The sequence below is a fragment of the Myotis myotis genome, unplaced genomic scaffold (genome assembly GCF_014108235.1).
Source record: "Myotis myotis isolate mMyoMyo1 unplaced genomic scaffold, mMyoMyo1.p scaffold_m19_p_13, whole genome shotgun sequence".
In the NCBI taxonomy this organism is placed as follows: Eukaryota; Metazoa; Chordata; class Mammalia; order Chiroptera; family Vespertilionidae; genus Myotis; species Myotis myotis.
The window spans coordinates 50,052,092-50,073,952 of record NW_023416317.1 but is presented as its reverse complement, the minus strand read 5'-3'; the positions used below and the strand labels follow the sequence as shown (position 1 = coordinate 50,073,952).

The 21,861-nt window shown below is 46.5% G+C and overlaps 1 protein-coding gene across 5 annotated transcripts in view; it reads right to left on the bottom strand.

Moving 5' to 3' along the window:
* Window positions 1-21,861, bottom strand: part of ANO10 (anoctamin 10) — a 109,507-nt gene that overhangs the window by 15,259 nt on the left and 72,387 nt on the right. For all 5 annotated transcript variants that reach the window (XM_036333140.1, XM_036333138.1, XM_036333136.1 and 2 more), the window contains exon 12: window positions 14,500-14,616. In XM_036333140.1, coding sequence (XP_036189033.1) covers window positions 14,500-14,616 — 117 coding nt within the window. The remainder of the gene's footprint in view (window positions 1-14,499; window positions 14,617-21,861) is intronic.

Sequence of the window (21,861 nt, the reverse complement as noted above, 5' to 3'; positions counted from 1 at the left end):
CTCCTCCCTCTCCGTCAGTACCGAGGGAGAAGAGCCTCGACTGGTCCTGACCTGGGGAGAAGGAGGGCCACCTGGGCGCACGGGGCTGGGCTGGGCGCCACCGAGAGCTGCTTGAGCAGCAGGAGGGCGGGGCTGCTCCAGCTGTGGGGAGAGGGAGAAGCAGACGTGGCCATCACTGCACGGGGAGGGAGCGGGGTGGTTGGAGCTGCTGGACAGGGGTGCCCCGCGCCCTGAGATTGAAGGAGCATGTTCCTGTACTGCACACTCCTTTTCTGAACCCGAGGTGAACCCTCAGCGATGTTTTAGAGGAGCCGACTCCGTTCCATGTAGGACTTGCCAGCTCACCTATGAACGTAACTGCAGACCACCCTGTGCTGCACTCCAAACAACTGACTTATCACAGAACCTTTCAACTTAATCAACACTGACTGAAGGCCCCCAGCCCCCAAACGATCCCCGTGCCCTGGTACCCATGGCTCGGACAGTCCCTCTGCCTGAGCGAGAGTGGAAGCTGGGACTTGCTGCTCATCCACAGACTGTGGTCAAGTGATGGGATGTCACTCCCGTGCGGGTTACATTATATGACACAGGGCGAGGGATTCTGTTGTTGCTATATTTTCATCAGCTACTTTGCCAAAGGTGATTACTACTTCTTTGGGCCTGAGGGGAAGAACAATTTCCTTCTAATTTACTTCAAGTGGCACAGTAGTTACGGTGAAATAATTATGTTAATCATTCTTGAAAGTGTGCTGTGGAAAGGAGGGGAAAAGAAACCAGCACAGTGAAGTGGGGGCCCATCAGCGTGAAAGCAGGCCAAGCCCAGGCCGCCACTGCGACAAACACGAACCCCTTCCCCTCCCCGGTGCGGAAACGCAGCTCTCAGGGGAGCAGGAAGAATCCACCTGCCATGGCAACAGCTCAGGGCCACCTCCGCACCCCAACCCGGGCCTGCAGCCGGGCACAGGATGACGCAGAGCTGCTGCTCCTGGGAGCTGCATGGGCCGCATCCTGAGCAGGCTGCACGGTCCAGCCGAGTCCGGGCCTTTGCTCCCCAAAATACCCTGGAAACACCATGAGCACATAATGTGCAGATGTGTGCACACCCCAACTCATGTACACACCTGGGATGCTCAGTTAAACGGACCAGGACCGCATTTTCAGAGGCTGCCTCTGCAACGCTACGCTCTGAGCCCCGACTGAAAGCTTCGAGGCCAAACAGGAGCCGTCACCACCTGTCCATCCCTAATTTTCAACCACAGCCACACTGTTGTGCTGATAAGTTATTAGCACCGGGAGAACTGTCTCTAGCACACGTCCGACTGGCAGGAACACCAATTATCAGTGACAGGGAGGGGCTGACGTGACGGATCATGGGACAGCCAACTCCGGACGGCCCAGATCTGCAGAAGGCCCTCTAGAGACAGGGGTGCCAGAAGTCTCCCCCAAGGCAAACCACTTCCTTACACCCCTGGTTACCCACAGAGCTGGGTCGTTAGAAAGTTCAAATTAATTCACAACGCTACAGCAAAGAGATGATGTGACATGGACTTCCATTTACGACATCCCTCACTCCTGGCCACGGGAACACGCATTGTTGGGGGGGGGGTGCGAAGGGGGGGGGCAGCCAATCACGTGACTGCCCTGTGAGCCCCTCCGGGAGGAGCCAGAGGTCCGCCTACCCTGCAGGGTGCACCCAGTCTCCCTGAGAAGGGCTGCCCTGGAGAACCAGGCACCTGAGGGATCGCCTGGGCCGGGGCCTCAGTCCAGTGATGAGGACAAAGCAGAGGGTCTGAGACCTGCCTGAGCTGCCATGGCTGCTCTGAGCCAGAGTTCAGGCTGGAACTCGGGCTGTTGGTTAAGGGCCCTTGGGCAATCAGTGCTTTGATTCGCTATTACGCTTAAACATAGCGATGAGGAAAACTGGAGAGGGTAGATACAGTCTGACTACAATGTTAACTCCGAACTGACTACCCTAAGGATCAGAGGGAGGCACCACCATGGGCTGTATCTATGATACCACCTTTTTGTCCGGTGATTTTCCTGTGGGAGAGACTGGCCTCCGTTTTATTTACAACCCTTCAAAAGCAGGCGGTCCTGAGGCTGACAGCGGTCTTACAGCCCACGGAGCCACAGAGGCAGGTGGAGGGAGACTTCATCCCTTGCAAGCCCAGGAGGGGATGAGAGGGAGCGGCGCTCGGTTTTGAAAAGACACCCCATTTTTTCTTTGGCTCTTTGTTCTCTAATCGAATCCGTGGAAAGGAACCGAAGGGCCGCGCAGAGCAGGCTGGCGGAGCTCCCTCAGGCTCCCACTTGGGCCGCCTCCCTCCCTGGAGCAGTGCCATCGTCACGGCGCTCACAACAGTGGAAAATTTATACTCTGGCTGCAAACAAGCAGATGGTCTCAAGTCTAATGGAGGACCATTTAAAGACGCCTCAGTCTGTATTTTTAGGCTCAGACACAACTGCATTTTGGAGTTACTGTTTCTCAGAAAAATTCTTTTCAAGGGGATTAGCTATGTGCCAACCAGCCATTTCTTCCTGCCACTGTCATTGTGTTAAGATGTCATGAACTCACAAGAAATTAGGTTTTTTTCTCTCTGCAGGGAAACTGTTCGACCTGAGCATCCTGTGTCTGTCTGTAGAAAGAGAGAATATACGTATGCATTTTTAACTAATAAGCCCAACTAACAGGGGTGTCTGGACTGTCACAACGGACATCTGATGGCTTAACTCAGATTCCTAAAGCTATGGATGGAAACCAACCAGGTCCTACAACCAAACACAAATGAATTTCAGAGCCACTCCGCCTCCCATAGGATTCTAACCCTGACCACTTAACACTCTAACCAAGGGAATCTGGGGAGCCTGAGGGATGCTGGGTAACTCCGAGTTTGACAACAGTGGCCAACGTGGAAGCAGTTGGTTTTACGAGAACGTGGAAAGGAAGGCAGCTGGATACGGCCAAGACTCCTGGTGGTTTTCTGTCCCAGGCACGGCTCCCGGCAATGCCGAGAACAGCCACTGCGGCCAGCACTGGACCAGCTGCCGGGAACAGCGTCCCGCTGACTGTCCCAGCCCCACTGGAGAACGCACTCCAGCACTTCCGCGTCCACTGCTCATCTCTACAGCGAGCGCTGCCCAAGCCTTCTGGCCTCTCGTAGTTAGAGCATTATTCTTTTTATCAAATGAAGGAAACCATACAAACGGCAAACAATCGTCTTTATTCCCTGCCTTGTTGGAACAATGAAAATTATGTGCACTATGATCTCAAACTAAATCTTTGCTATGGCAGAACCATAAGAAAGCCTGTGCTTGGGATAAAACAATCCTGAGAGGATGCGGAGGCAGCTGCTGGTAGAGCGCTCAGATCTCAGCTTTCTGCTTCCTGTTCCTTTTCCCTCTCCTCTGCCGAAGTCCACAGAAGAAGACAGGTTTTCTCTCCCTAGAATGCATGTATGTTGGGTTCTGGTTCAATGTAGGGTGGGCTCCTTGCTTGCCACCTAGTGTGGCAACAGTTGCAAGTGAATTAGTGTGTGACCATCAGCGGAGGCAGACCCATCTCTTGAGACAAGAGATTTAAGCTGCCTGTAGGGCTGCATCCCTCGCAGCAGCACCTGAGTTACATCTAGTTTCACCTCCTGGCTGTTACCAGGAAGATGGCCGGCAGGTCTCCAGGCCCCTGCAGGGACCGGCCGGCCGTACTGGAAGGGCTTCTCCAAGCATGCTTGGCCAGAAAGGGCCACTGGCAGCTGGATGGGAGGGCTCTGAAGCCCCCAACAGCATGCCCTCACCCCCCCCCCCCCCCCGCCACCCCCTAGAGAGGGCAGCCTTGTGAGGGAAGTCATCTCAACACAGAGCGGCCCGAACAAGGGTGCTGGCCGAGGGCACTGACCGCCAGGCCTGCGGCCGTTCCAGGAAAGGGCTGGAGACCACGTGCTACAAAGACTGGAAGACAGATCCAGCAGAATTAAAAAATGAGATGCATGAGCATCTGCAAAGATAAACAGAGGGGAAAGCAAGATAATTTGCTTAAAGGAAATGAAGAAAGAAAAAGAGGATGCAAATGTAACACAGGCACAAAGAAGGGAGGGCAGTCAGATAACATCAAATTCAAAGAATAGCCACTCTGTGTGCTAACCTTTTCGTTTTTGAAAAACAGAAAAAAAGAAGAGGTGAAGGTGGGGAGTGGAGAGAGGAGGGACAAACGAAGGGAAAAGGGTGACTGCCATACACACAAAGCTTCTGCAGAATAGATGCTCAGTTCTACCATGTTGAACTCAGAGCATTAGTCTTTTTAAAAATATTTGTTTATTGATTTCAGAAAGGGAGAGGGAGAGAGACATAGAAACATCAATGATAAGAGAGAATAATTGATCGGCTGCCTCCTGCACACCCCACACTGGGGATTGAGCCTGCAACCTGGGCATGTGCCCTGACCAGCAATTGAACGGTGACCTCCTGGTTCATGGGTTGATGCTCAACCACTGAGCCACATTGGCCAGACACACAGCATTATTCTTATTAGAAAAAAGTCCTCTAATTAATTCAAATCCACTACTCAGTGAATCTGTCCCTGAAGGAGCAAAGACTTATCCTTTCAAGCATGAGCCCAAGGAGAACCATCCACAAGAGCCTCATTGTAGCTTCTGAAGGAAGGCTGCTCTTCATTTCCAGAAACTTATTTGAAATCCAGATTAGTTTTGGTTGATTAGCATTTCAAGGTGACTTGGTTTTGGTTAAAATACAGATGGACAGCAACTACTTTTAAGGACTCACAGGCCAGGAGGGATGTGAGAGTGCTCATTGCCAGAAAGCAGCAGGTCAAGTGTCAAAGCAGGCAGTTACTTCTCTTTTGCTAGATCTCTAAGGATAGAGCATGAAAACCAGCCACTTCCAAGGATGGAATATCATTTTATCTCCTATTGGTCAAGATGTTCTTTGTTGCACTCAACTGAGAATTCTGGTTTTTTATACCCATCTGCTCTTGTAGAAAATGGTGGGAAAGCTACTGACTCAGGGTGGCCAGCCAGGCCTGACTCCACTTGCTCACCCTGAGCGGTGTTCCTGTCACTGGGCCTACTTTACAGAGCAAGAAACTGAGGCCCAGAAGGGTTTGGTATCTTGCCCAGAGTTACTAAGTAAAGGTGAAGCTGGAATTCCTGACATATACCTGATTCCAAAAGCTATTCTCTTAACCCCCAAGGTTTGCAAACCCCCTTCCTGCTCTGGGCACATGACATATCCTCAGAGAACCAAAATGCTTCATCTCAGGCCAATGTTTTGGTACAGACTGTGAAGAAAAATGACAATTCCTTCGCGAGTTTCTCCCACTGTAATGGTTTAATCACACGACGTTTTCACAGAAATGATTTGTGCACAGCTATCCTGAGCAACATGTAAATAACCCAGATTGATGCGTTTGGAAATGGTTTTCTACAACATACATGAAAAATAAGTGAACCCATTAGTCCACAGAGTCAAAAAAGGCAATCTGGATTTGTTCTGTCTCCAATCAAAACAGTACCTAGCACATGTGCAAGGAGAGGGGGTGGAGCTGCGTCTCTCAGACATTTGGCAGATCATCTTCCCCAGGCCTGTGACTAAAACCAGACGTGCAAATTAAAAATACGCCCATCTTTTTTTTTTTCTCAAGACAACGCCAACAAAACAGCCTGCAGATCTGCCCACAAACACTGCTTGACGCTACTTGAACGGAGAAGCGAAGACAATCTGGAGATGCGTTTCTTTTCCAAATAACAAGTAAGGGATTTTTTCCAAATTGTTTGTTTTTTTTTTTTTAGGGGGTGGGGACCAAGAATTTAAAGTTAGAGTCCTGATAACATAGTTTCCTGGCAGATAGCAACCACCTTATAGACTTTAAATGGACAGCCACCAGGAAAAAATAAAAACTCAAAAATTCATGAGGGAAAAATTCGTTTCCTCCCAGCCACTTCAGGATAGAATGGGGCATGAAGCAGACTTTTGAAAGGAAAGAGAAGATGATGTGTTTTTTAACTGAATTTCGGGACCCAATGTCCTTACAGCAGGTCTGGGATTCTGCTCTTTGGCCCCCACCGCTTGCTTTCTTCACCTGGTCACATCACTTTATCCCACAGGCAAAAGGCATCAGCAAGGACATCACAGGAAGATGAGATGTCCAAATCCAAGACCTACTCATCTCATGGTTCTCCTGGGGAACTGCAGGTGCAGAATAATCCAGACCCGTTCTCTGAATCCAGCTCACCCACCCCGCCGGAGGCGAGTTCATGCAGTTGACACAAGGGGTCGCAAGACAAGTTGTTCAAATATCCACTTCAGGTGCCTAGCCATCAGCACACTAAGTGGTTCGTACTGTCCAAAAACCCTTTCAGGGTGATTCAATTTCAAAGGGATTTTAAAGAGAAGGTAACTCACTGTTTTAGAATCTACAGCAGTGATGGCGAACCTATGACACGCGTGTCACGAACTCATTTTTTGGTTGATTTTTCTTTGTTAAATGGCATTTAAATATATACAATAAATATCAAAAATATAAGTCTTTGGTTTACTATGGTTGCAAATATCAAAGAATTTCTATATGTGACACGGCACCAGAGTTAAGTTAGGGTTTTTCAAAATGCTGACACGCCGAGCTCAAAAGGTTCGCCATCACTGACCTACAGTGTGCCACTCCACAAGGAGGCAGGGACACCGGGGACATCTTTGCAGCAGGCAGCCACAGTGAAAGACCTTTTCCTCCATCTGTTAAGTCAGGGCTTGGCACAAGAAGTTTTTCAACTCTAACATTTGACAGATAATGCAGGGAATTTCTGATAATTTATATTTTTAGCTTTGATCATAGATTGTACTCAATTAATATTTGTTGCTGAATTTTAATACCTGTATTTTAATTTTGCCTTACATATGCATTCAGTATGATTCACTATCTGTGTTCTTAGAGCCATTATTAATGCAAAGTGATCATTTTCCTTTGATTAGGTAGTATTTAAAAAACTTCTCAAATCCAAACATTTCTTGTCTTCTGCATTCTAGTCTTATGAGACAGAGGCAAATCACTACATGTCCTGTTTTTAGGGCTTTACTTAAAAGTCTAAATTTCTTAGCCTATCGATCAGTATATTTTCATCCCAATCTCTTAGGTTTATATTCACTGCATGACATAATACTCAATCATGTCTGAGGTTCTGTAGCATTAGAAATCAATGGAAAATAATAATGTTTATTACATTAAATAAAAGATTTTCTGTTTTAGCAATATACTAGTAATTAAAAATAAAAGTTAAAAATAAAGCCTGTGGTTTCCTGACATGGTTCCTGAATCCCAAGTTAACACTCAGAAGATAATTTCAAAGTCAAAGGGCTAGAATTTAGTAATAGAAAAGGGCACAAAAGAATGAGGCTTTCACCTAGTAATGTTCACTTAATTACTGACTCATTCATTCAACAAATATAAATTCTGTGTCAAGAGTAAGCCTGTCCCTAGGAAGCTTCTAGTCTGGTAGTCACAGACAAATATCTTTGACCCTGATGAAATCAGCAATATAGTCTTAATATCCTAGAACAGCAGTTCTCAACCTGTGGGTCGCAGCCCTTTTGGGGGTCGAACGACCCTTTCACAGGTGTCGCCTAAGACCATCGGAAAACACATATATAATTACATATTGTTTTTGTGATTAATCACTATGCTTTAATTATGTTCAATTTGTAACAATGAAAATACATCCTGCATATCAGATATTTACATTACGATTCATAACAGTAACAAAATTACAGTTACGAAGTAGCAACGAAAATAATTTTATGGTTGGGGTCACCACAACATGAGCAACTGTATTAAAGGGTTGAGGCATTAGGAAGGTTGAGAACCACTGTCCTAGAACATCTGGTAAAAATAACAGGCATTTGCCTGGAAAAGGAAGACCTACTCTCACACCTGTTGCCCTCAGACAATGGAATTATTAATCTGGCACAGAATCTGAGATCTGGACTCTTAGAACTTTATTATTATTATTTTAAATATATATTTTATTTTATTTTTTTTACAGAGAGGAAGGGAGAGGGACAGAGAGTTAGAAACATCGATGAGAGAGAAACATCGATCAGCTGCCTCCTGCACACCCCCTACTGGGGATGTGTCCACAACCAAGGTGTGCCGTGCCAGCACAGCCAAGGGTGATCCTGAATGGGGGTGATGAAAGGATTAAGGAAAGACAGACAAGGAATGAAAGCTGGGTCTCGGTGGGATGCTGCTCCCTGATGAGGAGATGGTGTCAGCGCCCACAAGCTGTGTCTTTAATTTATAGCAGATGCTATGAGGCAAAGTAAGGGCGTGATCAAGACGTTTACAGCATTCTCAACCCTACTCAACTACATGCACCTGAACTCTATCACACAGGCACGTGGGGCCACGTTTTCGGACCACAGGTTCAAGCTTACAGCTATAGCTGTTGGCTGTATTTGTGCTGGGAAGGCTCTGCCCTCCAGCTGGGACTTGCACGTGGCCACGAGAGGACTGTGCCCTCTCATTAGTCCAAAGCTTGAACCTGTCCAAACACTGTAGCCACGCCCCATACCAAGGTGCATGCCCTTGACCGGAATCGAACCTGGGACCCTTCAGTCCGCAGGCTGATGCTCTATCCACTGAGCCAAACCGGTCAGGGCAGGACTCTTAGTACTTTTAACATCTTACCAGAATATATCTTTTCTTTTTCAAGCTCCAGTTTTAAGCATTCTGAAATCTCTAGGACTTATTCGAGTGAGTGTTTTCTTTACAGACACAGACACATTTCAATGACATCTGCGAACTGGCTGAAGCTCAGGTATCTCCTCTCCCGCACAGCCCGCCTGGGCCCGTCTGTGGGGAGTGGACCTGGGCCGCCAGCCCTCTGCCAACACCGCTCCTGGCCCACATTCATAGGAGACCGGGAAGACGCTAAATTTTATCCTGCTTCATGGCCCCTTCAGTACTTCTATAAGTAAAAACAAATCTGATTTGGCCGTGTTTCTTACATTGGGGAGAATGATTAAGATACACACAGTTTCCATTTTTCTTAGAGAACCAGGGGAATAAGATAAGTAGCGATTTATATAGAAATTCACTAGTGAAGAATTTCACAGAGGTGGAATTGTGACTCCTCATCTAATCTGGTCTTATGGTACCATTTTATCCCAGAATTCCTTCCTGGTTTACCCAGTGATGCAGGGCGCCCAAGTATGAGGTGGTCCTCCCCCACCATCACCATCACCATCACCATCACCATCACCATCCTCATCTCCTCTCCTGCCCCCCGCCACCCCCTGCTTCCCACTGCGTCCTAGTCACACTGTTTCCCTTCAGCCTTATCCACCTTAAATGTGGGCATCATTTTCCTTGGCTCATTCAGTGTTGGGGAAACGATGACACAGAAAGGTCAAGTCGCTCACCCTGAAGCTGCACAGGGTGGTGAGACAAACCACCTGACACAGGAAGAGGTGGCAGACCAGCTCAGAGGGCCACCTGACTCCCGAAACACCAAACTTGGTTTACCGTTCCCTCGAGGGCCTGGGAAACGGACCACCTCCTCCCCCAGGACTGAGGCTCCGCGCCGCCTGCCCCCGGGGTTCTCAGAAGCTGGTCTTTCCCTGGATGCAGTAGGTCATCCTAAGGACATGCTGACAGACCAACATGTGATACATGTTCAACCGTCAAATACTTCACACCCTCATTCTACGTGTGAAACTTTCAACTTTCCACTAAAAACGCTTATTTGTCTACATAACTCAGAGCACAAATGCAGGGAGAGAAAGGTTCAGAGGCTCTGGGAGCTGCTGGAGTTGGTTTACATACGCTGAACCTAGAGCACAAAAGCATTACCTCATGCAGGCTGGCCCGTGGCCTGCCCTGTCCAGGGTCCCACGTCTGACATGTGGTCACTGAGGCTATAATTAGCATGTGGTGTCCTCCGAAAGCCCTTATCTTGTTCTTTCTACTGATTTCCTAGGCTGTTATCCTCCTCAAAGGCTCCATTTGGACCCAGCTCTGCTTCTGTGGGTGTGGCTCCCTCCGGGAAGGCTGGCTGCCCAGAGGCCGGTTCTGTGGTGACTGAACCCAGGATGCTCCAGGCCATCCCATGCCCTGACTCCTTTCTATTTTTAATTGAATCTTAAAATTACTGAGCTTTAGATTCCACATATAAGGCCTGGGTGGGGAGGGAACCAGGTGGAGGGGGCAATGGAGGAAAAAAAGGGGGGATATTTGTAATCTCTCAACAATAAAGATTAAAAATTTTTTTTAAAAAATTACTGAGCAGCCCTAACCGGTTTGGCTCAGTGGATAGAGCGTCGGCCTGCGGACTGAAGGGTCCCAGGTTCGATTCCGGTCAAGGGCATGTACCTTGGTTGCGGGCACATCCCCAGTAGGGAGTGTGCAGGAGGCGGCTGATCGATGTTTCTCTCTCATCGATGTTTCTAACTCTCTATTCCTCTCCCTTCCTCTCTGTAAAAAATCAATAAAATACATTAAAAAAAATTACTGAGCATTGAATAAATCAATTTGAAAAGAAATAAAAGGGCATCCCCAGGATGCTATTTACTGTCTAGGATTCTTTGTAAAGGTCTCACCAGCTGAAACCCGATCACTTGAAAATGCCCTTTGCAAAGCAAACAGTTCTATTTCACCCAGTCTGCCTCCCGCCTTAAGTATACCTACTTTGCCTATACATTCAGAAATGCCGCGCTTTCCTATCTGAAAATGAAAGACAACTGCTTTCAGTACCTCTCCTCCTTCAGCCCTGCACTCACCACACCCCACCATCCCGAGCTGAGGAGTAACTGGGACCCACAGAGCGCTTCTACAGGGGGGCTCCCGTCCTGCCCTAGAACCACACGGGTGCTGGGTGTAGACAGGTAAGCCAGAGCCTTCCCACAGACCATGGAGTCCAGCCTTTAGTTAACAAAACAAAAACCAAGCTGCAAAGAGGCTCCCAGCCTGGTTCCCAGGGCTGAACTTGGCCCAGGACTCACTTGTTCTCGCACTCACCTGACCACGCCTGGGTCTATCTTTGCTGGGGGCTGGGGGCTGGGGGCTGGGGTCGGGACATGGAACAATGGGAAGAGTTTTATAAATGTAGGTGCCTGCCCGGCTCAGATCTAGGGAATCAGGAACTTCAGAGTGTGGGGCCTAGGCACACGTATTTTTCAAAAGTTCTACATTCAGGTTGCACAGCCCAATTTAAGAACTCTGATGACTTAAATTTCTCAATTGCATTTTGTCCATAAAATGGAAAGAGAGTTGAAAAGTAGCCATTCAAATATAAATTAAATACAGTATAATAACTAATCATACGTAATCATTTCTATTGACAAGCTTGCTGTCAATTTCTGGCCACTTACTAGAGAGTGTGGAGACAGGCCAGGCATTAATGAGACTTATTCTTAAGCATGCTTTCAACAACTCCGTTTTCGATCGGGGGCCCACCAACTGACCGGAAGACAGGGCGGACGCTCCCCCGGCCTCGGATACCTGGGGAAAGCCCGGTGGGTCGAAGCTCTGCCTGTTTACAAAGCAGTCTGCTAAATGTCAGATTAAAGAAAAATAAGAAAAATTCTATATCCTGGAAATGTCAATAGTTCAGCAAGTACACTGAAGCCACGCCAGTTAATCTGAGTTTCTGAAAAGCACAAAGCAGGTGACCTTCACACCTCGGACCGTCTGGCCTTTTGGGGACCTCTGGGCCGTGGCAAGATGATGACAGCAGCGTGAACGCGGGCCCCCGCGGCTGTGCGGAGCATGCACAGCGTGAACGCAGGCCAGCACGGAGAGAGGGGAGGGGGCAGCTGGGACAGATCTCAGCCCAGCTTCTACCCTGGACCTTGTCTTCTCAGGCTGTCACTTTAACAAGGAAGCAGTGGAGGGAGGACACCTCTCCCTGGTTTGCAGACAAGGTCCTGGAAACCCTGACTCCTGCCCACTTGACGGAGCGGAGACATGAGCTGCGCACGCTCTAATTTAAAGTCACCTCTCGTGCAAGGTGGGAACGTCTTGTCTGAAGGCGTTTGATAAATGCACCAAGTCAAAGCCTTTCACACAGCTCTGTCCCTCCAGGGCCCACACAGCAAAATCAGCACCAGAACCATGTGTTGTCAGAAGGTGATCTTAATCAGAGAATCACAGCTATGTCCATGGGAGAAAAAGGCCCAGAGAGACTTACAACCTTTTAGATATTTTTCTTCTTTCAAAATAATAGGAGATAGAATTTTGGTTAGATGAGTGTAAATACATTGTGCCTCTGAATTAGGGCTTTGCTGCATGGTCAGGCAGGGTGTGTCTGAAGAGGTGGGACTCTAGGAGCTGAGAGGACTAGAGAGATCATTTAGCCAGATTCTTAATAAACTCTAATATCCGTGAGTCCCCTGAGAGCAAACAAAACAGCTCTGTAGCAGGACTTTCAGGTAAATATAGTCAGTACCATGAGACATGTTATTAATTTCCAACATCAATAGAGACCCTCTGCTTTCAGACAAACACATGAGCACGTGAACTCCTGGTGAGAGGAGAGCTTTCCTAACACAGAGCCAGACTGGCCTTGACCTGGGCGAAGGTGTGTGTGTGCCGGCCGCAAGCTGCCTGCCCGTCTGTGACATCTCACTAGGAATGTAGTCAATGAACAATGACAATGCTTATAGTTTTAAATTGTTTTGCTTACGTACCCCCTAAATCTTTTGGATGCTACCTGCCTTCCCACACAATTTTAAGTTGACATCTAACATTTTCATCAATAATGAAATATTTGCAAAAATGTAACTTCTAGCATACTGCAAATAATGACACTTATAAATAAAATTGTAGATCACTCTATTAAAGATACCCAAGTCTAATAAGTACTGTACTAACGTGATATCCACCATCACACATTTAAAAATACACAAATGTTATTAATCAATAGTAAAAATTTTATGTCTTGCCTTTTTCCCTCTGAAGTCACATTCTTTCCACTTCTCCCAAAGAAATGTATCCTTCCAAAATATATTTGCTTGCTTGAAATTATAATATGCTCATAAATGAAAATGTCCTGTACCGTAAGTATTTAAAATTTTCTTCTGCACTGACTGGTCATTATAATTATACTGATGCATAAATGATTAAAATTATATAAATAATACATTTTAATAAACAATTATTGGACATATGTTTCTGGATGAAGTTTAAAAATGCATCTCGTAAGGAGATGATTCGGTTTGGTGGGCGGGAGGTTGGGGGGCTGCGCCACCTCGGTTTTGAAAGGCTCTCTGTCCTCTGGGAGATTCTCACCCTGGGGGCAAGGCACATGATAGGGTCAAGATGGTTCCTTCTGCGAAGTGGGCAGAAGACAACTGTGGAAGCAGAGATGGACGGACAGCGGGAGGAGCCAGGACTCCTGGGCATCCTGGGGCAATGCTGTCTCAGGAAGGAGGACGGCGTAAGCTGAGGGTCTGAGCATCGAGGCCCCTGCAGCTGTCTGTGCCCACAGGCTCCTCGCAAAGATGAAGGAGCGTCCCTGTGTGGCGGGGCGGCTCTGCCCACCCCTCCCGTCCATCTACTCCTCTGCCCCTCGCCCATGCGGTCTCAGCCTCGCCTTAAGTGAGAGCTGAACAAATGCTTTAAATTCTGATTGGGGCACCAGGTTAGCAGCCTGCGGGCCTGTCCTTGTCTCGGTCTCACTCACTCAGCCTTCCGGAGGTTTCCTAAGGAATTTACAAGCAAGTCCCACCTGCCTCCTGTGGCATCTTGGTTTCCCCACTTGATTCATGGCCTCAAGCTTTATGTCTAAAATACATATTATGGGAAAATAAATTTCACTCTAAAGATTTCATCTGATGTTTATTTTTTTCTTAAAAAAAAAAAACATATGCATGTTTGTAAAAAGAAGAAGGACAGAGGAGGAAGTATGTGAATGGGAGTGAGTCTGAAAATGGCATTAGGGGAGTGAAGGAATTATTCAAACCCTCACCATGAGGGAGAACTGGTAAGTTCCAGCATGATATATTCATTCTCTCTCTCTCTCTCTCTCTCTCTCTCTCATTTCTTTGGTCTCTAGTGGAATGTGGAAGTCATGGGAAGAGGTTTCTACTTTTTGACAGTTTTTGCTGTTTCTGCCCACACTTCCTTGTTCTCCCTCACTCCCCAAGATACTCAGGATTCTATTTACTCACTTCATCCTGCTTCATGTTCCCGTAGAAGCAGACTCAGAAACAAGCGCCCCAGGTGCTTCTGGGAAACCTCTGCTCTTTGTTGAATGCCAGCCCTATTCTTCATTTAACATTACTTATTTTTGTTTTGCTTAGTTTATTTCGTTCGTTAACCTGCTTGTGGCTCACGTTACCAGGAGGTGGGTTTTGCGATGCCCTCCTGAACGGGAGACTTCTGTGCTTATTAAACTGGTCAGGTCGAGGCCGGAGGACATGCTGAGAGCCAGCGCTCCGAACTGCGTCTCCTGGCCTTTGCCAGAGACACACGTTTATTTTCAGGACAGCTGCCCTTACCTGCTGCTTCAGTGCCTCCAAAGACTCAAATTCCAATCTGGCCAGTTTCAGCTGGATGTGCTGTGGTTTATCATGGATGGCAAAGGCAAGTATAAACTTCAAAGCCAGGAGAGCGTGCTGAAAACAAGAAAGAGTACACGTTGATGTGCCACAGTCGACCGCAGGGGCAAGGAAACAGATGAGGAGCTGAGCAGTCTGCAATCCTGCGCATTAATCTTGGGCCGTTTCTAATTACTGGCCTGCAATGCATCAAAGATCAACCAGGCCCCTGAGTTACAGTTAGTCCACCCACTGTGGCCCATTCCATCATCACCGACTGCTTTGCTCTGTTCTTTTAAAATCAGTTATTCCCTTACATGGATCCCATCGGCTGCCCTCACCGTTTTATAGGAAAAAACAAAGATTATTCTGGACAGTCTTCCACACCATGCTTTTCTCTCTCTGGGTCTTAATGGCCAATGCACCTCAGCATCCGACATTCGCATCACTTTGTTCTTTACCCAGCAACATCCTCCTTGTGCTGTGCCTCAGGCCGAGCGACATGACGTGCACGTGTCTGACACAGCAGGTGCCCCAAATCCTCTGCACCCTCCATAGAGCCTGTGTAGTTTCTTTCATGAAATAATAACCAATAAATATTGATGAAGTGCCTGATAGTGATGTACTACATTACACTGCTAGCTCCAAATACTGCCGGGCAGGTACACAGACATGCAGAGAGCGTCCTTTACACTGCGCAGAGCGTGTCCGGTATAACACGGGAACCTACAGCGTGGCTGTGTGACTTCCCTGCGACCTCAACATCGTAAAGAGGTTCTCTGTGACAACGATGGGAGGTTTATAACTCTGCCTCTCGCGCTCCGGGACAGAAATAAGCCACCAGGACTGTTTCCAATGGTAAGCCTGTTAGATGCACAACCTCAACTCCCAGATGGGTCTCCAATTCTAGCCTCATTTTGTGACCCAGGATCCACACCCACAGAAACCTGAACGATCAAGAAATAAAGTTGCCTCTTTGATGATAGCATGAGTCATTAAATATGAAAGGCTGTGAAATAATTTTAAAGGTAAGAAATAAAAGACATTCAGAAATATCAGTGAAGGAGATGAGACAGCCTCTAAGAAATGTTGCATTGAATTACTAACAACAACAACAAAGTGACAGCTGAAAAACGAAATGAATGTTTTACTGTCATATTTTCAAAAGGAGGATGAAGGATAAATAACATGTGGCTGTCTCCATTATTTCATTCCACTAGAATACTGGGATATCACTGCATTTAACCCCTGCAGTGGAGATAAACAAAAGACATCTTCCGTATTGTTGAGAAACTGCGTGTCCTAAGTTGTCAAAGCCCCATCATGACTCAGGCACTGGCCTCCTTCCTCTCTCCTAACAAATCTGACCCTGTTTTCTCTTCCTTGGACTGTCGGTGGGGATTAGTGAGAAGAAAGACCCGCTGTGGGCTTCCCTCGGCCGTAAGGTGCTTGTAACATGTGTCAGCTGGTCACAGTGGGTTTCTTTGGATGGTGGTGCTACGGGTGAGCTCTTTATCTTCAGCATGTAGTGGACACGTGTGGCTTTTCATGGGGAAAAACACGTTTGTGAAAAAGAACACAGGGAACCCCCACTTCACCAATGAGTGACACCAGCCCTGTCCGGCTCCTAACCCGCCCACCTGGTCACAACTGTCCCTGTGCCCAGTGCAGACCCAAACCAGACACCTGGGGACTCAGAGTCCGGCAATCATTTTTCATGCACTCATTCTGCAAATGCCTGGGGGGTGGGGGGGGTATACAGGGCACGTTGCTCAGATGTGGCCTTTGTCCACCACATCCTTACCTCCCAAATCTTCTGCCACCACGATGCCCTCCCCCGCGCCCTGACTCTGCTACACACCCAGAAATTCCACCAATTTTACAGGTTTGTTTGGTTTAAACACATCGTTTTTAAAAAAAGTGAGCACACCCCTGGGAGGACTGAGGAGCATCCCCGTTCACAGACACCTGTTCGTTAATGTATGAGCTGGTGCTAGAAAACTCTTTCTCTCTGCCCTGCCCCCACCCTGACAACCTCGGATGCTTGGGAATGAATGGGGTGGGGAGGACACCATTGCAGTTTGGGGTGAAAAGAGGCAGAAATGAGCCAACACTGTCTCCGTGGTCAGGAAAGGATAATTTAAGACACCCACCAAGTTTCAAAAGTTTAATTTTTAAAATCTTGTTTATATTTTCCATACAGCAAGTCTGTTTTAAGGCTAAAAAACTATGCTAACTGAAGTGAGAGAAAAATGATGAAAAGCATTTCAGCTTGTTTTCGTAAATAAAAGAAAACCTAAGATGAAATACGAATCTGCGCAGATTTGCAGAAAAACATACTCAAAATGAATAGTTGATGGGCTTTTCATAGTCTGTCTATGAAAAGAGAAGACAATTTCTGGGCCACGACTGTGATTCTTCACCAACAATCTTCTTTTAAAGTAAAACTCACATAATTATATCCTAAACAAAGTAAGGGAGAGAAAAAACATTTGCCGGGGGGAGGGGGGAGGATGGGCAGAATTTTATCTTTTTTTACTTTTTTGTTAATCCTCACCTGAGGATATTTTTCCACTGATTTTTAGAGAGAGTGGAAGGGAGTGGGAGAGACACACAGAGAGAGAAACATCGATATGAGAGAGACAAATCAATTGGTTGCCTCCCGCATGTGCCCCAACCAGGGCCAGGGATCGAGCCTGCAACTGAGGTACGTGTCCTTGACCTGTATCAAACCTGGGACCCTTCGGTTCTCAGGCCAACGCTCTATCCACTGAGCCAAACCGGCTAGGGCAAATGGGCAGAATTTAAAAACTAATACATACAAAGAGGTTGGCAGTCCAAACAATGTGCTTCAAGTAATGATTACAGGGTGCCTTCGTTAGGGGGGGAAAGAAGAGGAGATTAGCACTCAGCAGTGGAACCCTTCCAGCGCCAGCGGTAGGTCCCACCTACTCTGCCAGCAGCACGTACTGCACCTTCGGTCACTGCAGGGCGGTCAGCCCTCGGGAGCTTGTGCCAGGTGCACAGAGAGCAGGACCATTTTATTTTACAAAAACTAGAAAGCTCACGACGTGACCACAGTAGCAGCTGTGTTTATAGCAGTGTGTCCCCAACCCTCTCTTCTGAAATAGAAAATGCAAATTAGAGTTGAATTCTTGAAATTCTGGAAAGCTAATCTGATTTCTACAGTGGCACCTCTTTCCATTCAGAGCCAGCCACCACTGAATAAAAGAAATTCCATCCGAAAAACATCCTCTGATGATTACCAGACGAATTACACGCCAAATGCCCATCCATAAATGGTTAATGGCGTCAAGATTGAAAAAAATATGTGCAATTAGGCTCTCAAGGGGAAAAAAACCTCAGAAATTTTCATTTTAAGATGGTAGCATGCACAGCTACTTCTTCCACCTCCCCGGGTCCCCTGAAATGACAGAAGTATATGCTCTTAAAAAAAAAGAGAGAGAGAGAGAGACTGGAAAACAAGAGAATTTGCCACAACTTCTGATGGAACAGAAAGTACAGCTCATCTCCTGAGACAAAGGAAGGAACTCCCTAAGGAGCCTCAGAGAGGGGCCAATGTCATGTTCAACCCCACAAAGGAAAGTGGGCCAGGGAGTCCGCACCAAAGTGAGTGCATCAGAGGACTGTCTTCAGGAAAGCTGGGGCCACAGGGAGCCCCTTCTCATGGTGCCTTGTAAGACAAGTAACTGCAGGTTCTACCCTCGCTCACGCTAAAGCCAGGGGCGTGTCCCTTAAGGAAAGCAAGTGATCATTGGGGAGAGGGCCTGGTGTAGGGTTGAGGTCCCAAGAGAGAAGCTGAGCCCAAGGTCAGCACAGAGTGAACCCTAATGTAAACTGTGGCCTTAGTTACTAACAGATCAATATTGGTTTATTAACTATGACAAATGTACCATACTAATGAAAGACGTTAATAGTAGGGGAAACTGGGGGAACTGGGGGTATATGGTGACTCTGTACTTTCAATATAATTTTTCTGTAAAACGAAAAATGCTCTAAAGTATTAATTTAAAAATGTACATTGTACATCAAGATAACAAGGTCTGTAGCAGTACATATTTAAACAGACATATCCTGATTGCAAAATATTTTTTCAGGAAAGTATTTTTGGAAGGTGATATAATGACTTCCTCTCTTACATAACACGGCTGTGGTGGCCCAGAAAACACTCTCCCCCAGTTGGAAACCTATTTAAATAACATCAAACATTCAATCCCAGGTTTAACTCACAGTAAAGGTGCATCCAATTACAAAAGAAATACTAAGAAATTGAGTACAAATAAAACTCTTTTTTTAATTACTTACCATAAGATGTCTCATTTTGGGATACAAAGTCTCAAATTTTCAAAATTCTATGCATAGGAAACAGAATAGTCCTTAAAAGTCTACATTTTCTACTCTTGACCTGAAACCTCACTGTATCCCTCCACTGCAGACAGAGGATGGCTCTTAGGGTATACACCAGGGGTGTTAAAACTCTACCCTGTAACCAGTTGTACTAATAAAGTTTCTGTATTTGGTGCATTCCCATGGATACTCCCACATTTTCCCTAGGTATAAAAGTCTTTTTTAAATAAAGCTTTAAAGAACTACTGGGGGGAAAAAGATCCACTACTATTATCCTTCTGTTTACCTTATTAAGAAAGTAGCTGAGAACAACTGATGGTTATTTTTTTAAAATATATTTTTATTGATGAAGGGAGAGGGAGAGAGAGAAACATCAATGATGAGAGAGAAACATCAATGATGAGAGAGAAACATCAATGATGAGAGAGAAACATCAACGGTGAGAGAGAAACATCAACGGTGAGAGAGAAACATCAACGGTGAGAGAGAAACATCAATGATGAGAGAGAAACATCAACGATGAGAGAGAAACATCAATGATGAGAGAGAAACATCAATGGTGAGAGAGAATCATCAATCAGCCTCCAGTACGCCCCCTACAGGGGATTGAGCCTGCAACTGAGGCATGTGCTCTGACTGGGAATCAAACCATGACCTCCTGGTTCATAGATCGATGCTCCACCCCTGAGCCACGCCGGCGGAGCCCGATGGTTATTTTTTTAAGTGTCAAGTCAATACACGATCACATAAAAGCCACTTGTGAGTCAAATGGAACAATCACAGTGTAGATCCAAGGTTCAAATGCTCCCTGAGACCCTGGGCCACTGTCCTTGTGGTGAGCTCAGAATGGGAGGGAATGGCCTGATGGTAAATTGCTCCTCGTCTTAAATACCCTTACATCCCCCTTGCTGTCAGAGGGCTTGGCATGTGATCACGTGTAGTAGCACATGGGAAGGTGGGTGACATGTCTTCCTGTTTGGACCAAGTATAACCGTAACACAGAAGGTGCGAATTACTGGTTTTGAGCAGAAAAGGGAGAAGGATGACTGACACTGGGACGGAACCCTTTGACTCGGCAGGTGACAGCTAACCAGCCCAGCACGGGCACACATGGTGGGTGAGGGTGGGAAAGTCTTGAAGCGATTTCCCGGCCGCCAGTCCCCGGAGAAAGCAGTTCCTACTTTTTAAATTAACTCTTGGATACAGTGCTTACCGTGTGCCAGACCCTCCTCCACGTGCTTCCCGTATATGTACTCACTTACTGTTCACAGCAAGAAGCTACACTCCCACTTGGCAGGTGAGGAAACAGGTTCGGTGCCTGCCCCCCGGCGGCTCTATCTGCTCTGATGGCTTGTGCCTACGATAACGCAGGTGGCCTTCTAGGTGGAGAGGAGTTTTCAGGCACAAGTACGTAGTTAATTTCATAAATGCTTAACTTTCACCCCAGCGTAGTGTTCTCGCTTGATATGATTTTTTTTTCTCATTTTAAACAATATGGAATATTCACACCATGTGTAGGTTGTAGATAATTCAAAAGTAAACTGACCATGACCCAACATTTGGCAAAAGCTGGAGAAATCAAGTAGTTGAAAAAGTTTACTCGGTGATTAGACTTGCACATTCTATCCTTATTTTAAGGTTAAAGCCTCAGAAAGCAAAGCCAAGCCCCCGCAGAAGCGCCTCTACACGCTAGGGCCCTTTAGAAATGACACTGAACCATCTGAACGGCATATTCTGCACATTTCCGGAAACTGTTCTTGAGGAGACTGGTCGTTATGCAAACCAAGGTTCCCATTCAAGGAATTACATAATAAAGTCAACTCTGAGTTTAATTTAAAAAATGTGTTTCTGAAGAAGAATGTTTATGCTTTATTTTGTTTCATAACAAAAAGATGTATTACCTTTCCCCTTTCACTTCAGATGAAGGGAGAACGAAAGGCAAGACTGAAGGCTGAACGGTACTGAATTTCTCACCTTGTGCGGGTGGGTAAGAACATACTGTCCCTGCTGGTCCAGACAGGGTCTAAAGGTTTCTTAGCCTCATTTCTGTTCACAGTTTTACATTTGTAGTGACTTCCATCTTCAAGTAGGTGGAGGCAGAAACAAAACATAAACATTAGACTGCCGAAACCGGTTTGGCTCAGTGGATAGAACGTCGGCCTGCGGACTGAAAGGTCCCAGGTTCGATTCCGGTCAAGGGCATGTACCTGGGTTGCGGGCATATCCCCAGTAGGGAGTGTGCAGGAGGCAGCTGACCGATGTTTCTCTCTCATCGATGTTTCTAACTCTCTATCTCTCTCCCTTCCTCTCTGTAAAAAATCAATAAAATATATCTTTAAAAAAAAAAACAAACAAAAAAACAAACATTAGACTTGGATGTAACAATTCAGAATTTGGCCGATCTAAAATTAAACAATGTAGTAAAAATTACAACTGCACAGAACTCGGCGATAAAAACAGAACTGGACAAGTAACGACCCTCAGGGCAATGTGATTGGTACATCGCCCTGAAGAGAGCCTTAAAGAGAAGAGGAAGTTTTACAAAGCTGCAGGCATTTCTAAATAAGTATTAGGTAGACTGAGCAGGAGAAAAGTTAATTACCAAATGGTTAAAATCAAAATGTAGTACCGGGATGTGAGGCACTTCTGGAATAAACAGATGAGCTTATTTCTGCTCCCCTCTCCTCCCAAACCTCACTAAAATGAAAGCCCTCCGTGCCCGGACCCAGTGAACCCGACCTCGGACGGGCTCCTGTGGCCCCTCTCTCCTCACCAGCAGAGCCAGCCCCCACCCACCCTGCAAAGAAAATGCCATTACACTGAAAGGGGAATTCGGAGGAGACAGACAAGGCAAGGACCCAAAGAAAACTTGAGAGAAATGACAGTGCCTTCAGGAAGCAAAGCGCAGAAGACTATTTTTAAAGGGGGTGAGATCATTCGGAGGACAAAGAGCTC